Genomic DNA, 21692 nt, shown 5'->3' with positions numbered 1-21692 from the left:
TCAGGCCTACGATATTTCCTTCCCCTTTCCTTGAATAGAGAGCCTCAGCATCCTCCCCAATCCAAATTAAAACCAGAAACAGCAACGACAACAAAACCCAACACAAAAAACTTCTACACGAACCAGAAGACCAGGAATGTGTGTCTCATGAGTGTTCTCTGGAACCCCCTGAAGGTCTTGGCTGGGAAAACTGAGGGGATGAGCCCAGGACAGTCCCTTGAGCAAGGCCTATGGTATGAGGCCCATTGCCACATAGCACTATGGATGCTTAAGGTTCCTGGATGGGCACTATCCCCAGTAGAGTAAACAGTATGTCAGGCAAGACGTGGCTAACTTGATGAGTGGGAAGAAAGGCAGACTTGTGGGTTCCAGCAGGTTTTGCATGTTTAAGGCAGAACACAGTTATCTGGAGCAAGAAGGTTGTGATTTTACCTATTTTTGAGTCTCAGAGTTGCTGCCTTTGAGTAGTTTCCTACTGATTAGTGAAAGTGGGTGGATCTGGCTTAGTATGTTTTAAAGGTGGGTCCGCTGAGAGCTGTCCTGCACCCCGGGGGTCCACATATTATCAAAATTCTGAGTTCACTGGGCTTGGTGATGCACGCCTGTAAGCCCAGCATTTATGAGGCAGAGGCAGGGAGATCTCTGTGAGTCTGAGGTTAGCCTGGTCTACCTAGTGAGTTCCAGGACAGCCAGGGCTCTGAAGATAGACCCTGTCTCAAACTTAACTCACTTTATGTTAACTTTCGACTATAACTTTTTTTTTTAAAAAAGTCAATGAACAAAATGTATTAATAAAAAGAGCAAATATGTGTGTTATATTTTAAAACAAGGATCTTCTTGTAAAATTACTGAGATCAATTTTCCATTTTACCTTTGATTTTTTATGAGCTCTTTTTTAATGTAAATAAAATTCATGTGAAGTGATAGTGATAATCCTACCACTTAAACTATTTGTAAGAAATTGTTCCTACTTGCAATATTCTCAGAAGAACTTTAGTGCATGCTGGAAAAAATAAAAAAAAGTATTACATCTTCTAGTATTATAACAAGGACCATCCAAGTTCTAACCAAGAAAGACGGAGAACACTTGTTAAAGGTTTTAATGTGTCGTTTCTTTTGAAAGTATTGGGTGGGTCTCTAACTAGGAAGGGTTGGAAGTATTTATGACTTCTTAGGAATCACTCACTTTTTAACATTTTTTAAAATTGTTTTTATCTTTTATTTTTGGAGACAGTTCATGCTGCTGAACTCTCCATGGCGAGTTCATGCTATCCTTTGGTGTTTGTGCCCCACATCCTGTGATTATATAGATCCCTCCAAACTGGCTCAGGAGTCCTGCCAATTAAAATAGGCATCAATTCTAGCCACATTTGTAAGTGTTCTACAAATGAATAACATTTTTATAATTTCCAAGAGAATGATGCTGACATGTTTTATTACACATTTAATGAAATATTCTTTTATTTCAATTTCACAATTTTTTTTCTTGGCTTGCTGGCAATAGCTCTTTATTTAGGTTAAGTAAATTGTTTTGTAGGTTCCTGAAGAACTCAATAGTCTTAGATCTCCCTCTCATGCTGTTGGCGTATTCGGTCGGTACGATAAATAACCAGACCAGCTCAAGAACAACAGTTATAATTTGATAATTGAAAAGGGAGGAACTCACGCTACAAGAGTGGGAGGTCCGAAATCCAAAATGGTCCCGGCGAGCATCGGGGGAGTGGGGGGAGAGCCTGCATCTTCTGGTTTTTCTACCTGGGCTCCAGGCGGCCACACCCTAACCAGATGTGATTGGTTGAGCTTCCCAATCACTTTGGTGACCACCGTCACTTAGACATGACCCATGAAACAAAGGTGAGATTGCTATTCCCTTGGAGGCAGGTAGTTTCAGGTGGAAAGCATGGGTCAGGGTTCAGCTGCATCAGGTGTAGAAACAGGAGGGAGCAGAATCTGGCCAGTTTTCCAAATGGAGCCAGTGGCTTGCTAGGTGTTAAAAGTGACATGAAAACAGGAACTCCCACGAGCCCAGGAAGTCTGGTGAACTGGGGTTCAATGAGTCTGTCACTTTGGACAATTCCACAACTAACCATCTCCTGGGCCCCACCCCTTGCTCACCTGGCTGTCAGTCCCCAAAGGACTGTCACAAATCAGAATGTTACTTTTGTACAGAAGTGTGGACAGAGACGGGAGGTAGCAAAGTTCCCCAGACACAAATGAGACACATTCAGGTGCAGTGACTTCAGGGCCCACTCCCCGGTGGAAATGCTAAGGGAGCAAGAGAAGCCTGATAGAATGGGGAGACCCCTGAACAGGGGAAGCTCCTGCCCTATCCATGGAAGACCCCGAAGGTAAGCAATGAGCTCCTCTGAGCATGACTACCCTAGGCACGGGCTGGACGTTCACACTGCCGATCATTCGGCCACTGCTGGGACTATCCCCATGGGATCGTAAGCGCCGGGCAGCATCTCAACCCTGCTCTAGAGAAGCTGAGCTAGAGCACTGGGCAGGCCTGCCAGACACAGCGGAGCGCACCGCACAGTGCCTTCTCAGAGATTATTTTACCAGTCCTGTTCCCGATTCTGGATGGGTGCTCCGCAGTGTTTAAGGCAGAACACAGTTATCTGGAGCAAGAAGGTTGTGATTTTACCTGTTTTTGAGTCTCAGAGTTGCTGCCTCCTCACCCAAGGCTTGATAACTTCCCAAGCCCCGTTTGCTGTGCTCCGTAAAGGGGGAAAGAGCATCACCCTCATGTCTGGGAGATTTAATCCCGTGCTGGCAGGACTGTGATGGGTCTGGCATGCACCAGGTGTTCTGTGAACAGTGGTGGTTCTTGTTGTCACCCTAAGGAAGAGAGTCTAAGAGTCTGCACCAAGTCCTCCAAAGCCCCAACTTTTCCTAAGTATGGCTTTGTACTTTCTTTTTCTTTTTCTTTTCTTTGTTTCTTTTTCTTTCTTTCTTTCTTTCTTTCTTTCTCTCTTTTTTTTTTTTTGCTTCAAGATGGGTCTTTGACTAGAAAGAGTTGAACTCAGGAGGGTGTGGACCAGTTGGTACTAGGAACACATTTTCTTGTCCCCTCTCGGGTGCGTAACTGTAATTTCCCTGAAAGGAAGCAGACTGTTTCCCAGCTCCCGTTTTCCAGGGTGGCTGAGTGAAGACACCCCACCTAGGCTGCATACTGTGGTCTCTGCTGTCGGCTCCACTCTCTTGATCTCTTATAGACAGCCTCGTTGGGCCTGACATGGGCCCCTGACGCCAAGATCTCCCTGGGTGCTGCCCTAGGGAGGAGGCTGGATTTCCTGGATGCAGAGCCTGGGGCCTCCTTACCAGCAGTGAGGAGCTGTTTAGATGTGTTCACAGCCTCAGAAATGGGGTGCAACTTATTTGCCCCACTGCAGTGGTTGCCTTTCCTTTTTCCAGGACCCTTGGTCTGTCAGTCACATTGCCTGTTGTCTTTGCTGTCCCCTTTCCTGTTGCTCTTGGCCCACTTCAGACTTCACTCAGTGGCTCCCAATCTCCGGCTTTATCTCCTTTGGTCTGTTTATCCCTCAAATGCTGGGATGCCCTCCTCAGAGTCAATCACTTGGAGAACTAGAAGCTCTCCCGCTCCCCTGCGGAGACAGGAAGCCCAGCCTAAATGTCTACACCCATCCCAAGCCCTCTGCGTGGAGAGCACACATGTAGCTGGTGAAAGGGTTTGTATATATTCCTCTAAGAAAAAATCAAACCAATATACAGGTAAGATAAGCATTTCCCTTTAGGAAAACAATGACCCTTCAGAAGGTAGGAAGGACTTCTACCCATAGACAGCACATTAGAAGGCAGGGTGTCTCTCTAGGACCTGTAGTGAATATGGAATTTAAACAAAAACTCCAACATTAAGGTTTTTGTATAAATTTCAATATATATTAGGAGTGAGGTCTACTCTGGCTAGTTTGTAGGTTTAAAGCCTAAGTAGTTGGGACCTTTATCCTTGCCGACTTAGCTTCATGTAGAGGCAAATGTGGAGACTGCAGCATCATGAACCGGCCACAAGGTGGCGCAGCACCTCCATGTTTGGTTCCTGAGCAAATAAATGGATTAGGGGACCATGCATTGGGAGGGAAGATGCTGGAATTCCAGAATTTGTGGAGTAAATCTGAAAACTGTAACTGTCATGTTTTCTGTTATTGAGGCCAACATAGTGTATCAGCTTATTCTAACTCCTATTCCATTATGCTAAAATAGCATAAAATACCTAAAAAGTCATAGAACCCTCATAAAACATCATCTATACTAAGACCCATATTAATAAACATCAGTAATGATAAATACCAAAACATTATGCACCACAGATAGTGGTGACCACACACAGAAAAACCAACAATTTCTTTCTTAAACTTAATTAAAGGATTAGAGCTGATGTAGTGAGACATTGATGGTACAGTCAACAAAAAAAAAATGGCAGCTTTGGCTACACTCAGCACATGCAATTCACTAGAGCTAATAACACACACAAGCTTTCCAAAAGAAGCTACATGGGTGGTGGCAGGGTGCTAAAACAGTAGGCAAACCCGTGCTCAAATGAAGTACAGCTAAGAGCAAAGACCTGAAAAGAACCCATACCTCAGGCCTACGGCCGCACTGGGCGAGCAAAGTGCACTCGCTTCCCAAGTATATTCCACACAAACATGACGGCTATGGTCTTCAAATTCTCATCTCTGTAGCATCCCTGTTTCTGACACAGCACATGTCACTATTCATTAACAGCATTTGCAGCCTGTCATTACCCGACCAAGCTGGTGATAACAGAACTAAATCCTCTATGGAACCAGCTAGTGCCCCCGACCCATCAACAGTACTGACAACTGGTTAATAAAAACCCAACCAGTTTGTGGGGCTTACGGGGGTGGGGGGGGGGGGCAAGAAGCCCTGTAAAAGTATAGGATAAATGAGTAACGCAGTTCACCTGGAGCTGTCTTTGTATCTTTGACGCAGTGGGCAGACACTCACTGCATGTGACAGGAAGAAACAAACCATAAGACCAAGAGATAGTACATCCAGCTTGAGAAGACTGTCTTGACATATGCACTGTTTATGAACAACTTGAAAAGAAAATGGTGCCCAACCCCAGATTGGGCCAGGGGTGGGTCTGCTGTTTTAAAGCTTTGAAGTCTGCAGTGCGCCATTTTACACTAGCCCTAAACAGTTTGCCATTTGATGGCTGTGTGTTTTCCAATTTATAGGACGGCACATTTTAAAAGTAATCTTAACCAGGCAAAATAATGTAACACCTTCAGTAGAGAGTTAGCCTAAGGGGTTATTTTTAATAGCCAACCTTTACAGTTTTTGCAGCTTATTGATTTTACACATCTCCCTAAAATCTTTACAAAGTAGATGGGTTAAGAACTTTTAAAACAAGCCCAGTAACATGAAAAAGAGCAAACATAACAGGATAGTCTCCTGGTGTGTTCTACGGAGCTAATATGACTGTAGCAAACTCCTATGATTATTAGGTCTAGATTTATGCCATAGTTTTACTAATTATGTGGGTAGAAAAGAGGCAGCTTTAAAAATGGTATTTAATGTCCAGAGGCCCTCGAGCTGTCCTGCTTTAAGCATGAGCTTTAATAAACACTTCTACTTCATTAACCTTTAAGGTCCCCGGACGAGCTGATAAACGTGCACCCCGGAATTCTGCAGACTGAATGAACGGAGTGGCCACGAGAACCAGGTGGGGTTTGTGCTTTTCTCCCTGCATTGGCTTCCTTGTGTCCCCAAATACCGACTAGGGTTTTAAGAGGATTAACGGTTTTTGCTTGAGTAGGTAAAGATTGAAATTCTTCAGTTTTGTAATTGTGATTTAGCATTAAACCTTTAAGAGACAATGGCAGGATGTGTAACCTATGTTGACTTTGCTTTCTCTCTGAGGTAACTGCATTAGATGCAAAGAACTAGTTTAGGCTAAAAGAGAGGCTGTTTTCCGATGTGCCTTATTAACTACGCTTCTACACATGAAAGAATCAAGCAGTAACAACACAACTAGCTTTATTAGACTGGTTTTACATAAAGAAGCCAGATTAGTTTCTTTGCCTATCTAAAATACAAGGTACATGCATTCAGATTATTCTAAAACATGCTGTAGCGAAGTCTATATTTAAAACGAGTTTTATGACTGGTTCTCTCTCTCTCAGGGCAAAGCAGATCCATTATACATTTCCTGAACGGGTTCTCATGCAGTAGCCACACAACCGTCTCTGTTGGTGGGGGCACTGGCTCACTGGGACGTTTTCTGTTTGGGAGTCAACATGCAAACTTGCTTCATCGCGGCTTGTCCTTCGATGATCTCTCACGCTCACTCATGAACCCACACTGGATAATCGCCCCACCCCCCATGTAGACTTCATGCTCCAATGTTCACAGCACCGCTAGTAGACAGGGGGAAGGCTGCAGCTAAACACGAATACAGCAATATGACTAGGCTACCTTCGGTGAGAAATGAAAAATACATCAAGTGTTAATTTCCTGGCATATATACATAGAAAATTCAGTCCTGCCCTGGACCAGACTTTGATGTCCAGCTTGAATGGTGGTGATGCCATTGCCCTGTAGTGTGAATCCTGGTCGTGGACCCCACCTGACACTCTCTGAGCCTGACTTTCATTATCTACCTAAAGTTCTGCCATTTTCCCAGTATCAGGTTGGTTTTGCCAAGTGGGCAACTGAATATTATGAGAACAGAAGTATCTTCTGTCTCACAGGGTTATATATGTGAAGGAAATCAGAAAAGTATCATATATTATAAAAATATAGATGGTAATATATATCAGCAAGTCTAATATAAACAACATTCTGAGAGTAAAAGGCAAAACTGCATCCAATCTAATGAGCATCACTCTTCACAGCCTTCTGTTTGGTGACCTCCATGAACTATTAGAGTGTGCCCATGCTCTCAAACTTTAAAACTTTCCCGTAGCACACTTGGTGGTAATCAGCCACTAATGGAGAAGCTTCTGCCTCCATGTCACACTGGAAAGTTAGGCACAAATGCATTAATGGCTTTAGTGCTAAGCCCCGGATAACAAAGCAACCAGGAGGACCAAGTTCCCAAGCTTCATGTAAAACTCTACCTCAGAAATGGCAGATATGAACAATACCATGTTTTCTTGGGTGTGCCAGCACACACCCAAAGTCCCAGACACTCAGGAAGCTGGGACAGGAGGATCACTTGAGCCTAAACAACTTAATGAGATGTGTGGGTGGGTAGTTCAGTGGCAGAGTGAGTATCCAGCAAGTACAAGGCCAAGGGTTCAATCCCCACCTGGTAAACCTTACAAGACCTGCGGCTCCTTCAGCTCCGTACAAGGAGCTCTACCGCTGTGGCGAGATCAGTGTGTGTTCTGGGATTCTGCCTGCCGCTCTGGTGAATGCTGCCTTTCGGTGAACACCTCCTTGCTGTCCTTGAAAATAAAGCAAGGTGGAGTCAACTAGAATAACTTTAAGCTGAAGATACAGTGTATCAAGTGCCTCCTCAACCAAATGTTGGTGCTATCTGTCCTGGTGGTTTGTGTCCAGAAAAGTGTCACCAACTTAAACATTAATATTGAAATGCTTGAGATAGTGTATGGTGTTCATTGCCAGCCCTTATGGGTACCCCTACAGGGTTGCTGAAACTGGCTTTGAAAGAAGTTATCAATAATGAGCAGATTTGTGAGGTTTTGGGTAATATTAAGAAAATGGGTACTTTTACACAGTTCATTTTAAAAGTTCATCCTTTTCCTCAGTAACAACTGGTAACATTGGTAAAAACAACGGGAGCAAGCCAATGTTTTCTAATTGGTAGAACCAGAAATGAACCTGCCCTAACCATTTCTTTTGCCAGATGACAAAATCTGGACAGTTGGCCCTATGGCACTTTTAGTGATGCTGCTGGCTGAGGAGGGTCTACACTTTGCTCCTGCAGTTGGATGGCTGGTCTTGTTAAAGCAGCACAGCCATACTGCACCGCGGCCCATTTGAACTCCCCATTTTCTATGCAGCTAAACAAAAAGCTTTACAAATCTCAGTGCAAATGTCCTGGAACAGCACAGAGCCCTTTAGCTATTCAGAGGATAAAGTCAGTTCATGTAGTGCTTGAAGGAGAACCCCAGATAACCTGGGATAGAGATGGCCCAGTTGTGACTTTGTCCTTGAGGGCGATGATCATTTCATCTGAAGTCACGGGCGAGTGTCTCAGCTGTCCCTTACAGGTCCCACTGAAGCTGCAGGAGCCGTCTTCACTGCGGCATGTACCCGCCTTGTCTTACAGTCTGTGGCAAGTAGCTTTTAGGGATTTCGTCATCCATTGCTGTCTCCATTCCAGCTGATTGAAACCCCTCTACCTGCCCCCCAGTCCCTGCGCCAAGAACATCTGCTGCGGGGCCTTCCGGAAACAGCCCCCGCTGCTCAGACCCACAGGGATGTGAGATGGGCTCTGAAACCCGCTGCTGTTTCAGTCTAAGCAGATCCTCCTCACTGCCCGACGAGGCTTGGTTTGACCTTTCAAAATGTGAAATATCTGGACTGGCCTCAGGCTGACCGCAGTTCTGTTTGAAATACTGTTGTCTGGGCAAAATCTCATCACCGCTGTCGACATTATCTGCCAACTGCAGATCCTCTGGCCGCTCCTCGGAGTCTAACAGGGGCTGGGTGGACTCGGACCTGGAGAAGACTTGCACTGAGGGGACCTGGTGCCTGTAGCCACTGTGCACCACCGTGGAGTACTGCACTGTGCTTGCAGTGTTCTGAGAAGACTCATTCTCCTCATTGCTAGAGATGCTGGGCCTGGAAGACGACATGCATGAAGACCCCCCAATGCCACTGCTGTGACCTTCTGTACTGATTTTTTCCTTCTTGAATAGGTCCAATGACTTCAGATCATCTGGACAAGGCTTTTTATTGTTTGCTTCTATTTCCACAACGCTCACATCCGTGAAATTGCCATCTGAATACATATGATCTTTGGAGCTAAAATTGTGCTGGAAAGAAAGGAAAATGAACAATTATTTTGGGCATATTCCAACTGTTTTAGCCACCGAGCCATTTCTCTGGGCCCTCTATTATGACTTTTTTAAATAAAAAAAACCTTAAAGTTAGCACATCTTTGAAACTTTTCAGTGACTTTCCAGGGTGGGGTCACCCATCTAAGCAAGTTCTATAACCAGCTGCAGTGCAGATAAATGAAATAAAGAAGTCTGAATTAGTGCATATTTCCAGTTTCCAAATTAATATTGTTATAAGCTATAAATAGGCTATAAATAGTATTGAATATTTCATACTTACAGTAGGCCTAGAATTAAATAGACAAAAAAATGCCTTGAAAACATTAAAAATGCAAACTTGAATAAGTGAGGTTTTGTAAACTATAAAATTTTACAGGTATGACTTATTAAGTTTTAGGATTTCTAGGGGCTAAAGGACTGCCCTCTAGGGTGTGGTCTGTGTGAGGAGAGTCTAGCGCAGTTCTCAGGACTCATCTGCTCAGGGTGAAGACAGCAGGATGCCAGCAGCACCCAGCCCCAGGTCCCTGTAACAGACTCTCAGTTTCCATTTTCAACAGCGTCTTTGCTGTGTTTACTGAACAGCGTGAGGAATGCTGGCACAAATGTGCTATGACAAACGATGTGCTAGGATGAACAGAGATTATTTATGGTGTGACAACTGCTATTTAAGAACAAATCTGGGGCTGGAGAGATGGCTCAGTGGTTACGAGCATTGCCTGCTCTTCCAAAGGTCCTGAATTCAATTCCCAGAAACCACATGGTGGCTCACAACCATCTGTAATGAAGTCTGGTGCCCTCTTCTGACCTGCAGACATACACACAGACAGACTATTGTATACATAATAAATAAATAAATAAATAAACTAATCTATTTTTACCAGGTCCGAATATCTTTTGGTTAAACTCTATAAACATACACTAATAAATAAGCCTGTATAGTATAAACAATAAGAAGATATTATCTTACCCTTGGGGGGGTGTGAGGTGACCACTGAGCAATATGACTCTTTGAAGGATCTGGAACATTTGGCCAGATATGTTTTTTAATTCTGAAGAGAAAAGAAGAAGGGCATTTGTAGAACCATGAAACAATGAGAAGCCTTTGTCTGTCATCCAAGCATCTTAAGTACCAAACCAATAAAAATAATCTGTTATCCTAAAGTAAAACAAATTGTTACTTGTAACCAAGTTAAGACAAAAGCTACAAGGGAAACAGGCTAGTCAGTGTGGGGCAGGGGCTGAGAGAGCAGGCTAGGAGTGAGCGAGGAGGCTTTGTAGAAGCGGGGACACATGGCGGTGATGCATCTGTAAACAGTCAGTTCAACAGTAAACTTCAAACAGTTAAATACTATTACGTAACAAACTGCAGCTCCAATGTGAGAACTGGCACTTACAGGTCTCGTTTATTAAAGCAGAACAGGACTCCCAGAAGAGTTGTCAAGAGGAACGCTAAGCACACAGGCACCACTATGGCTTCGATTTCTCCTTGAGCTAAAAGCCAAAAGGTAAATGAGAACTGTTAGCATATACAAAAGAGGGAAAAGCATACTGTCCTCACTGGACACTGCCTGACTTCCTGCTTATGGAGACAGTGTCTCACAACACAACACACCCAGGCTGACCTGGCCTCACTAGGGAGCCCACCCAGGCTGTCTCGTCTGGCTTCCAAGTACCCGCACTGCAGATTATCAACCAAGTATAATTCCTTTTGCCCGCCCTGTTGGTTTTCAGGTTTTGAGGTAGTCTTTCCTCCTCTCTCTGTCCTCACTTGCAAACCTGGCTATGTAGTAAACATAAAACACACATTGGCTGGAAGGATAAAATGAGTTTAGCGCACTGGGTCATGATCATCAGAACGGACACATCTGCTCTAGGACCAAGAATTTAAGGAGGGATGCTCACGAGGCACAAGCGTGGACAAGTAGACAACTCATCTCAAGAGCAGCAAAGCCGGCCCGGCACAGTGGTGCTTGCCTGTCATCTCAAGAATGCAGAAGGTGGAGGGAGGGGTAGGATTGGGAGTTTGAGGCCAGACTTGAGACTGGGCTATATCACTAGAGACACTGTCTCAAAACCAAATAAAATATTTAAAGATGCAAATAAATCTGAAATTCTTAAATGCCATACAAATCATATAGTCTATATGCTTTTAAAAGAGGACTTAACAAAGGACTCATGAGGGAGAGATGCTGGAGACATCTTAACGGATCTCTCTTGTGGTAGTGCCTGGTTAGCCCCTCCAGCTCTCTCCACCTGCCTCTTCTGGTGCTGAGGCCTGAAGTCGGCCTGCCACACGCTAAGTTTGCGCTCTGTCATCTATCACAGAGCTAACGCCTTTTCATTACTCTTTATAGGAAGAAAACAGGAGCGTAACCCTTCAGAAATACAGCTTACTTAGTTTTAGTTTCCTATCACACATATTCCCTTATAAGTAACCTACATTCCATGCGGGCCAACAGAAATTTTAAAAAATCAGATGAATGCTAGGAATAAACTAGCAGTTGGCTTTTGTTTCTGAGGCAGAGACTCCTATGCAGTCCAGGCTGACTTTAACTTGGGATCCTCCTGTCTCCACCCCTCCCCCAGTACTGGTGGGCATACACGACCGTTCTCACTCAATGTGAATCCTGAGTGCTAGGATCCCGTGCGCAGACTGACTACCTAACTTAGGGACAGCTGCTCTCATAACCGCTGCTACACCAAGCTCTGTGTCTCTTGTGCCTGTCCTGGGCCCTGTGTCTGCTGTCCTATTTTCCACATCATAACTGCAGCTTTGTCTCCTCCAAGAACCTTCTTGAAAGGTGAAACACCCCCTGCTGATGGCTTTAGACTTGCATTGTTTATGAATTAAATTTCTCAAATAGTTGTTTTAATTACTTTTGGAAGTATCTCTCTTTCGGGGCAAGACTCCCACGCCATTTGAGGAAGTTGTAACGGATGCTGCAGACAGGTAACTACCACCACAACAAAATCAAATTATAAAGTAGTTTTAGTATTTCTGACCCATTCTTTTTTAAAAGTGTAAATAGAGAAGAGACATTGATAGATTACTTTAGAGATTCCTCTAAAGTAAAAAGAATTCATAATCCTCTTTACAATGTATTGCAAAAATTTCCAATAGTGAATATGACTTTTGCAACTAGGGAAATACTTTTAAAGTTTACTATTTATTTCAATGTTTGTTTCAAGTATTAGCTGTTACATCACATGGGATCTCATTCCAGAAACTACATTAATTTTCCCTTGTAGGAAAGACCAGGATTTTATGGAATCATACTACACATTATCTTTACATTCAACCCACAATGAACATGGACATTACTATAAACCATTCCCCTAGCAGTAATTGGGAAATTACAAATAGTTTCAATAAAATAAGAGAAAGTCTACAATGATTCAAAAAAGAATGTGTTGTAAGTCTTCAGGAAGGCAACAGAGCAGCCACACCAGAGGGTAAGGATGTAAACAAGGAAGGAGAGTTTACTTGCAAAGACAGGATGAGGTAAAGTAATGGACCTCTGGTCACAGGGATAGCTGATTCCAACAGGGAACAGGGCATAAGCCACCCAACTTCCTTCCATTATGTGAGGGAAAATACAAAGAGATCTATTGCAATTACAATGAAATCTGTGGTTTTTGCAAACAGCTGAATGGCTGTGGTAGGAAGGAGAAGGGAGCTGCAGCCATGTAGGGAGTCTATATGGGCATGCGAGGAAACTGGACCAGTGACAGAGTGCTGCAGAATACAGAACCTGGGAAAGTGCAGTGCAAGCAGGAAGACAAAAGCGTGGCTGTAAGACCAGGGACACAGGGGGCTAAAGCATGGAAAGGCAACAGATTCTGCGCTGAGATTAGAAGAAAAAGGTGAAGCTAAAATTCAGCACTGAACAGGACTTGGGTCCTTGAGGAGTGACGTCAGGTAGCCTCTCACCAGGAGTGGCAGGGCTGGAAACTGACTTCAGCAGGGCAGCGAAGGAGCCAGACTAGTTTCTCAAGCAATCTGTCTCAAGCAGAGAGACCAAGTGTAGGAAAGATGCAAAGTCGACACAAACCATCCTCTGAATAGAAGAACCTACAAAGAATGGTCAGTAAGCCCTTGGGATTTCAGTACAGGTGGGCTGAGCCACCAGTTAAGCAGGTTCCAAAGGGGGAGGAATTCCTATAAAGCAACAACCTAAACCAAATGAACACAGAAGCGTCCTAATGTATACACACCATTCTGACTCTTATCCGCCCTCATCCCCATACACGCACAGCCAGGGCTCTGAGGCTGCTAATGAAGCATTTAACCACTACGCTGCATCTTCACCCGTCAACAGTGTACTTCTAAACAATGTTTTAGCAGAGTAAATCCATTTCTAGTCCAACTTCAAATAGATAAAACTTCATGACTTCTTACCAAACTTTGGTGTTGTAAAAGTGAATTCTGGACCGTCTTTCCCGCCTTCATCGGTGTACGCTGCCATTCGTACCATGTACAACGTATCACTACTCAAAGAGGACAGGGTATATTCTGTGTGGGAAGAATCCACATTCACAACTGCAAGGAAAAATGATGTTTCTTTTATCCAGTGTATTTGATTTATCTGTCATATATTTGGCATTGTAAAGTATTAAAAAGGAATAAAAATATCTTTCCAGCAAACTTTTACAACTAAATTTTAAAAAAAAGATTTATTTATTTATTATGTATACAGTACTGCCTGTGTGTATGCCTGCAGGCCAGAAGAGGGCACCAGATCTCATGAAAAATGGTTGTGAGCCACCATGTGGTTGTTGGGAATTGAACTCAGAACCTTTGGAAGACTAAGCAGTGCTCTTAACCCCTGAGCCATCTCTTCAGCCAAACTAAAAATTCTTTAAGGACAAAAAAATATTTACAGTTTGAAATCATCACAAAATCACATTTATTTACTACTGTGTGTATGTGTGTGTGTGTGTGTGTGAGAGAGAGAGAGAGAGAGAGAGAGAGAGAGAGAGAGACTGTGTGTGTGAGGGTCAGAGGACAACTTTTGAGAATCAGTTCTCAATTTGCTTCCCTCAAGCTCCACCACGTTGAACTGCGGCCATTAAGCTGGATGGCAAATGCCTTGACCTGCTGAGACACACTACCAGCTTACAGTACAGTATTTTAGAAAACAGATTCATAAATAATAAGAGAAATTTGCAGGTGTCTGCTAAGGATGCTATGTACTATAAGACACATTATGTGAGAAACTAGTATTTAAAAGCTTAAGAAAAAGTTCTAGTAACATATCCTTAATTAGTAATTGCTACAATTTTATTACCAATTTCATTTCCAACAATAGTTCTGTAAGATATAGAGTAGTTTCTAATAAATCCATTCTGGTCATCAACAGGAAGCTGGTCCCATTCTAAGACAGCTTCATTTTTCCCCACTTTCTTTGTCCGGACGGTAGGTCCTCTAGCAGGTGCTGGAAGACAGTAAATGCATCTGGTAAGTTTAGAAAGTAACACATGCCAGTAAAGAGTCATGAAATAAAATTATTTGAACATAATAAGGATTCTTACTTAAAAGTGATCAAAGGTTTTAGTGAATGTTAAAAGCATTTTTCAAAGCAAGCGAGTAGGGGTGGACTCACCAGCTTGTTTGAGGTAGGCCTTTACTGACTCGGTGCTTCCGGGCCCACTGGAAAACACCGGGGTCACGGTGATCAGATAGCATTTGCTCTCCAGAAGGCTTCCTACAGGAACAGAAAGTAATTTCCCCCCAAATGAGAAATTTAATTTAAATTCCATGTTTACCTTGTAATTTCATGACTACTTAATTTTTCTATCTTCTAAAAACTGCAGTTTTATATATAAAGTTGCCCACTGCACACCAAATGCAAACTTAATATAGTAAGATGTTGGTGTGTGATTCTGGCATTCAGATGGCTAGAGTGGGAGGAAGCTATTCTGGGCTCCATTCTGAGTTCAGGGCTATGAGGAGCTACCTAGGTGATAAACACAAAAAACAAAAGGCCACTTTTATTGACAAGAGAATGGACCAAAAATATAAAAAGTATTGATATTGTTAATAGAAGTAGATTGCCTTTATGTTTAGGACGAGTAAGTAAAACACTTCAAATTATTATGAGACGGTTTAGTGTTTTAGCTAATTTTGAGACCTGTCAATTGCCAGCAGCAAGATCGTGAGATGAGCTCTAACACACAGCTGCAGATGGCCAGGCGCTGGGGGAATGACAGCTAAGGCTGCTTCCCCTCAATTTTAAAAGAAAAAACTTGAATATAGTACTTCGTTTATTTCTAATCCTTCCAAATGGTCAAAGCAGTTTTAGCAGGCAACTAAGGTATGGTTTAGCAGGCAACAGTTAAAATGGTCTTTTATAAAATATGTCTCAATCACACCTGAAAGTGGTTATTTATACCTTCAACATGAATTATATTTCCTTCACTAACATCCATAAAATTATACAGCCTTTCATCTTCCTAAAAAGAAATTTTACCTTTTTTTGACACCTATTACCAAAAAGTGAGCCATGTACAATACAGCGCCCCCTGGAGCACCAAATCTGGGGACAGCCCCTGCATACATGGAGAGCGCCATCTTTCCCTTAAAGCTGTTAAATGATTCCACAGTCATGTGGTAGTGGGTAGCAGCCACAATCACACAGAAGGGTGCGGTTAGAACCCTGTAATACCATTACCGCTCTATGATAGAACTTGAATGTATACGGAAGCCCGAGCTCTGTTTGGGCTCCCTGTACTCAAGGGCCCTCAAAGTTCTACATCTGGAGGATTAGGGAGTTAGCTGAGCTGCGCACAGAACAACCAACAGGCAGTGAAGGCTGCACTTGATTCTCTGTTAGTTTTGTGAGAAAAGCACTGGGCCTCCTCTCCACAGAGACCCTACGGTTCAGAGAGGCTAGGTGTCAAATGTAATTCGCCAAGAGCACACGTCTAGTTTGTAGTGAGGCTACAGTCTTTTCAGTGGCTCACAACACCTAGTAAACAGGAAACAAGAAAAGCATGCAAAGGAAACTGTCTCAAGGAGTTGGACAAGTGAATCTACTTCAGTAGTTAGGGAGGCATACCTCTTAGGTAGGTTTGCGTCACGTTGCCAAGTTCTTGCTGCCAATCTGGGACACAGGGTGAGTTTTCTGACAACACACACCACTCGATTATGTATTTCTTCACAAGTTTAGGTGGAGGAGTCCATTCTACCCAGAGGTTATTATCTTTGGGGAATGCCTTAAGATCCACTACAGGGTGAGAAGCTTTAAAACAAAGTTTAATGAAGACAGAATCAGCCAACACTCATAGATCTGATATTTCAATATTTTACCATCATGGCCAAACCATGTGGCGCAGAAAGCTCCAAAATAAAAAAACACTTACATGGGCAGTCGATTTATTTTTTAAACTCAAATTCTCTCTTTTCTAAAATCCCCAGAGGTTTTTATGTATTTAAGTTATTACTGTGTCTCTGTCCTTTTAATAAACTAGCTGTAAAGTTTAAATAAGCCACACAGGTATTCCTAGGTCCTGATGGCGGAGCCTCCTGATCGCAACCTGTGGCCACTGCTGCTGAGCAGAGAGCCCAGCTTCTGTGCCGTGCTTTTTGGGACCCTGTCAACACTTAACCCCGACACCTGCAAGGGAGGCTTTGCCTTGTACGCACCTCTGAAGTGGGAGCTGGGGATGGTGAGGACAGTCGCACTGGATTTGCCAACCACATTTCTCGCTGTTAGAGATGCTATATAGCGACTATTTGTGAGATTTACTATCAATTCTGTACCATTAACTGTGTAATTTCGTGAAAATGATTTCCACTGTGTAAGAATCACTTCATAATCCAAGATTTTTCCATTGGCTTCAGAAAGAGGTAATTCCTATAATAAAATTTTACCAAAAATTATTTTATGAATCTTGAATAATCATTTTTCACATCCACAAATTCTGTATGTCAAACCTGTAAATATTTAATTGGAAGGAAAAGACAAGCTCATTTTAAAAAAAGATTTATTTATGTTTATGTATATTAATGTTTTGCCTGCATGTCTGTACACATACTGTGTGCATGACTGGTGCCCAGGGAGGCCAGAAGACAGAGTGCTAGATTCCCTGACCTGGCGCAGGTAGTTGTAAGCTACCATATGGGCACAGGAACCAAACCTGGATCCTCTAGAAGAGCAACCAGTGCTCATAACTACTGAGCTGTCTCTTCAGTCTGAGCTCATTCTGAATTTAGTACTACAAGAAAGAACACAAACAAAATCAGGAAAAAATCCCTTTAACTGAAGCGGGGCTGCAGCACGGTCTAGCTCCTGGTTCTGCACTGTTCTGCGCAGCTGAGATGCTGGTCTACATTATTTACCCTTCGGATTTTCCTCTCTACCTTTTACAGTATGAAGGGTTGAATCAGCACATGTGTGGCTCATCAGACCACATTCTGCTGTCTCTAAGCCTTCCTCAGTTTCTCTCTAGCAGGCTCCCCAGTGAGCTCAGGGAAGTTCAGAACACAGGCCTTGTTCTCACAGAAGTCACCCTCTTATGAACTGTGCTGAACTCCCAATGAGGGATCAGCTAAGTTCATGAACTTGGTTGGCTTCTTCATTAGCTATAAAGGCTTTGTGGTTCTTTATAGTAACATTATTAAATGCCTGGAGGAAATTAAGATGCATAGAATAAAAATCTAAGTATTAAAAAACTTAAAATAATTTTATTTACATGCATTTATGTGAGATGAGTATAAATCTTTTTGTAGTTTTGTTTGTTTGTTTTTACCTTCCATATGAGCCGTACAGATCTAGCTTCCTGGGTATGCGATGAATTTATCTTATACCAGAAACTTGGTGGTTTGGATGGTCCTAAAAGAAAACACAAACTTCATAAAATAGAATGCTTTTTATCTTAACAATACAGTAAAATTCTGAAGTGCTTCTTTTTGTTCTTGATGGTCTTGCCCTTCAATCACACAGTGTTTCTCTTCCCAGCAGCAGCCCACTGCAGTACAATGTACTGGGTCTTTATTAGTCAGGCGACAGCTGATCATTTAGAATACCACCATCTTTCAATTTCTTTGAGATGGGATTTTGCCTTGTTAGCTAGGGCTGGTCAGAACTTCTAGACTCAAATGATTCTTCGGCCTCCTGAAAAACTGTGCCATGCTGCTTGGCTGTGGATTACAATGGAATGTTTTTCTAATCTTAATGTTACAGAGATATAAGTATATTCTAACAAACAGACAAAGAGGCATCACTATTTGCTTCTTGTGTTGCAATGCTTCCTCCTGAATGGAGCCTCACTGTATTTACTGGCTGCTCTGTAAAGAGAGTCTCATTTCTTCAGGTGTATTTGTTTTGACTTTATGAGTGTTTCACTGCATGCACATCTATGCACTATGGCATGCAGTGCTCGTGGGGGTCAGAGAGTGTGGCCTCTGAGCTGGAGTCACAGACTATGAGTTGCCATGGGGATGGATGTCAGAATCTGAACTCGGGCCTCTAACAGAGCAAGTGCTCGTACTCACCAAGCCACCTCCCCAGACCCAGAGAGACCATTTTTAGACTCTAGACATTTTTGTGCTTTTATATTCTGTACAGTATTTGTAATTATAATTTAATCAATGAAAAAAGGAAAATTAAAGCAAACCAACCCAAAACCCAAATCATTCCTTTTCCAAAGGCTTATCAAATGCTGATAGGAAAAATAAAAATGTGTCACACATATTTTTGACAGTGTTTTATTTTGTTTTTGAAACAGGGTCTCACTATGTAGCTCTGGCTGGCTTGGAACTCAAATTCACTGAGAGCTTCCATCTCTGCCTCACCAATGCTGGGATTAAAGGCATGCTCCACCACAGCCAGCTTTGACAGTGTGATTTTTAATGAATTAGGAAACGATTCCCTAGTTAGGGGTATCTTGGGATCACCTTCTTTGAATAGAGTTAAGTGAATGATTTTTAAATAACAACTAAAATACTCTTTCATAAAAATGTAACCTAAGCAGGTATCAAAAAGATTTACACTATCAATAATACATATCAAGTTTTACTTTGTGATGCCCTTACAATGAAAGAATAAAACACTACAGTTTGGCTAAAATGATCATATCTAAGGAGTAGTGAGGTCTGTATCTTTAAAATGTGCCAACACAGTTCATGGCCAGAAATCCCCTGGTGTGCTCTCCTCATCCAGCTGTCACTTACTGTCTTCATACGTGATCCCAGCTGTCTACTTACTGTCTGCATACGTGATCCCAGCTGTCACTTACTGTCTGCATACGTGATCCCAGCTGTCTACTGTCTTCATACGTGATCCTAGCTGTCTACTTACTGTCTGCATACGTGATCCCAGCTGTCTACTTACTGTCTGCATACGTGATCCCAGCTGTCTACTTACTGTCTTCATACGTGATCCCACTTGACTCCTCACTCCAGTCACTCCAGTAGCCTTTGCCATCTTCCTTTATGCAGCGGATCCTAAACACATACTCTGTGAAAGGTTTAAGGTCCTGGATAGTGAACGACGTTCGGGGAGACGCTGTATCTTCAAGAGGGACCTGAAAATAAAGCAAATTGAGTAACATCATCACCAACACCCCCAATATATAAGGTTTCCTAAACTGAGAGCAATTTTAGAAATCAATTTAATGTAAGATTAATAAATTCAACCTCTGGAAAGAATGAAGGTAAAAATATAATAATCTATAGCTTACATCCATCTGTTCTTTCTTTTTTCTTTTTTTCTGAGATCTGCAATACTCAGGATTCTCAACATGAGAGAGATGACATGTGCTTGCGACATTAAGCAGGAGGACTGTGTTAGTGAGGACAGACTACGCTACTAAAGTGAGGTCCTGTCTCAAAGAACCAGACCAAGCAAACAGAGAAACCAACTAACAAAGAACAAGAACAAAACACTTCAAGGAGACTTAGTGAAAAGATATGGGCAAGTATATATATGAGAATCTGAGTGGTTAGTAAATTAGGAAGTGTACGTTACTGACTCCATGTCCAAGACAAAGAGCCTGGATGAGTCAGAGAGGACAGCGCTGATAGGCACAGTCTTAGAGACAGCTTACTCCATACAAGGACGAAAATGAACATATTTTCAAGTCTATTCCTTCTCCTTCCCATCAAGACCCTGCCATGTATTAGCCCATGGGAAGGCAGATGGAATGGGAACCCACAGTGAGATCATCCAGGTCAGCACACCAGACAGGAGTCATGAGGAGAAGGAAGGATGTGCCTCTGTCAAGGAAAGCCCACCAAGGAAATAAAAGCTAGGGCTGTTGAGATGATCAGATGGTAAAGGCACCTGCCACTAACATGACAATATGAGTTCTGGGGTCTATATAATGAAAAGATATGCCTTCTGCAAGTTGTTGTGACTTCCACATCTATGCTGCAATATGTACTCATGCACACGCACACACGTGCACACACACACGTGCACACACACACACACAATAAATAAATAAATAAATGAATGTTGAAAAAAAGAAAAGAAAACCAGAAGCTAGCTTAGTAAATAAACCTATCTTTTATTTGGGCATAGGGAGATCAAATATACAAAATTATTATTTTTTCTTTCACTCTAAGATTTTGATACTAGATACAAAAATAGATGTTAAGTTGGGTGGGGTTTTTGTACTGCTGAATTAAAAATCTAAGGTATTACAACACACACTGAAGAACTTTAGGTACACGTCCTCTGTATACAGTATGACTCATGAACCCAAACTGAGCCCCAAATGAAAATGGAGCTGCAGAAAGTAGTACCAAGATTTTGGGCTCATTATCTTTCTAAGTTCATTATGCAACCAGGGTAGTAAAATAAAGGAATGGACCAATCAATCAATTAAAGCAAAAGTAGGTTATTAGTGATAAATAGAATAACACAGGCAGTCAATGAAGTGCTGGCCTTGAGACAGAAGCTAGCACTTCCTTTGCTGAGAGGAAAGTCTTCCTTCCCTTCCAATTCTGAAATTCCCATTAATCCTTCCCTGTCCTTTAGGAGTAGGCAAACCCTGTACTAATGGCTAGAGAGTAAGTATAGTGGGCTGTGGGCAAGAAGATCTGTTACAACACTTCAGTTTTTCCTATCTAACCCCCAAAATAAAGACAACAAATGTGTCCCAGTAAAATTCCATTTATAAAGGCCAGTGGCAGGTTTTAGCCCACTGTAGCAAAAATGGTCTCAACTATGTTTGCCAAGCCTGCTCTATTTCATCGTTAAAAATCTCTGCATCAACCTGCATTGCATACTTTCATTTCTATTAGTTATGCTTTTCCTAAGACCCTGCATTACTTCCTTAAAGTCACTGTGTTTCTATCAGCATGTCTGTCAAAAGAAATGGTTCACATAATCAGAAACTTAAGACATTGAGAAAAGAGTTAAGACTTTTCATTAGTGTTAAAACAAAACAAAACAAAAACCCCATTAGGATAAACAGCAACTTTCAATTTACCTGGATCCAAGTTGAGGCATCTTTGGTCCTATATTGAATGTCGGATTTCAACCTTAATGTACTGCTAAAACCTGAATTGATCCATGTTAACTTTAATATACTGGATAATTCCTCCGAGTTGCTCACTGATAAATTATGTGGTGGGTTGGGTTTCACTGAAGAATAAAACAAGTCCTAATGTTAGTCATGTTTTACTTTCATAATTTCATATACAAAGTCAAACCAACTATGATCTTC

The 21692-nt window shown here is 42.3% G+C and overlaps 1 protein-coding gene across 1 annotated transcript in view; it reads right to left on the bottom strand.

The window, feature by feature from the left end:
- Positions 1–6007: 6007 nt before the first annotated feature.
- The window catches only part of Il6st (interleukin 6 cytokine family signal transducer), a 37922-nt gene continuing 22237 nt past the window's right edge, over positions 6008–21692 (bottom strand). The window contains exons 7-17 of the mRNA XM_048443015.3: positions 21456–21610; positions 19385–19544; positions 17769–17851; positions 16663–16873; positions 16076–16258; positions 14621–14722; positions 14306–14452; positions 13417–13557; positions 10412–10508; positions 9985–10066; positions 6008–8993 (exon numbers count right to left, since the gene is read on the bottom strand). Coding sequence (XP_048298972.3) covers positions 8253–8993; positions 9985–10066; positions 10412–10508; positions 13417–13557; positions 14306–14452; positions 14621–14722; positions 16076–16258; positions 16663–16873; positions 17769–17851; positions 19385–19544; positions 21456–21610 — 2102 coding nt within the window. The 3' untranslated portion in view covers positions 6008–8252. The remainder of the gene's footprint in view (positions 8994–9984; positions 10067–10411; positions 10509–13416; positions 13558–14305; positions 14453–14620; positions 14723–16075; positions 16259–16662; positions 16874–17768; positions 17852–19384; positions 19545–21455; positions 21611–21692) is intronic.

The sequence above is a fragment of the Myodes glareolus genome, chromosome 15, assembly GCF_982192425.1.
Source record: "Myodes glareolus chromosome 15, mMyoGla1.1, whole genome shotgun sequence".
Taxonomy (NCBI): Eukaryota; Metazoa; Chordata; class Mammalia; order Rodentia; family Cricetidae; genus Myodes; species Myodes glareolus.
The sequence above is the reverse complement of the archived record's forward strand: the minus strand, read 5'-3'. Positions and strand labels throughout refer to the sequence as shown.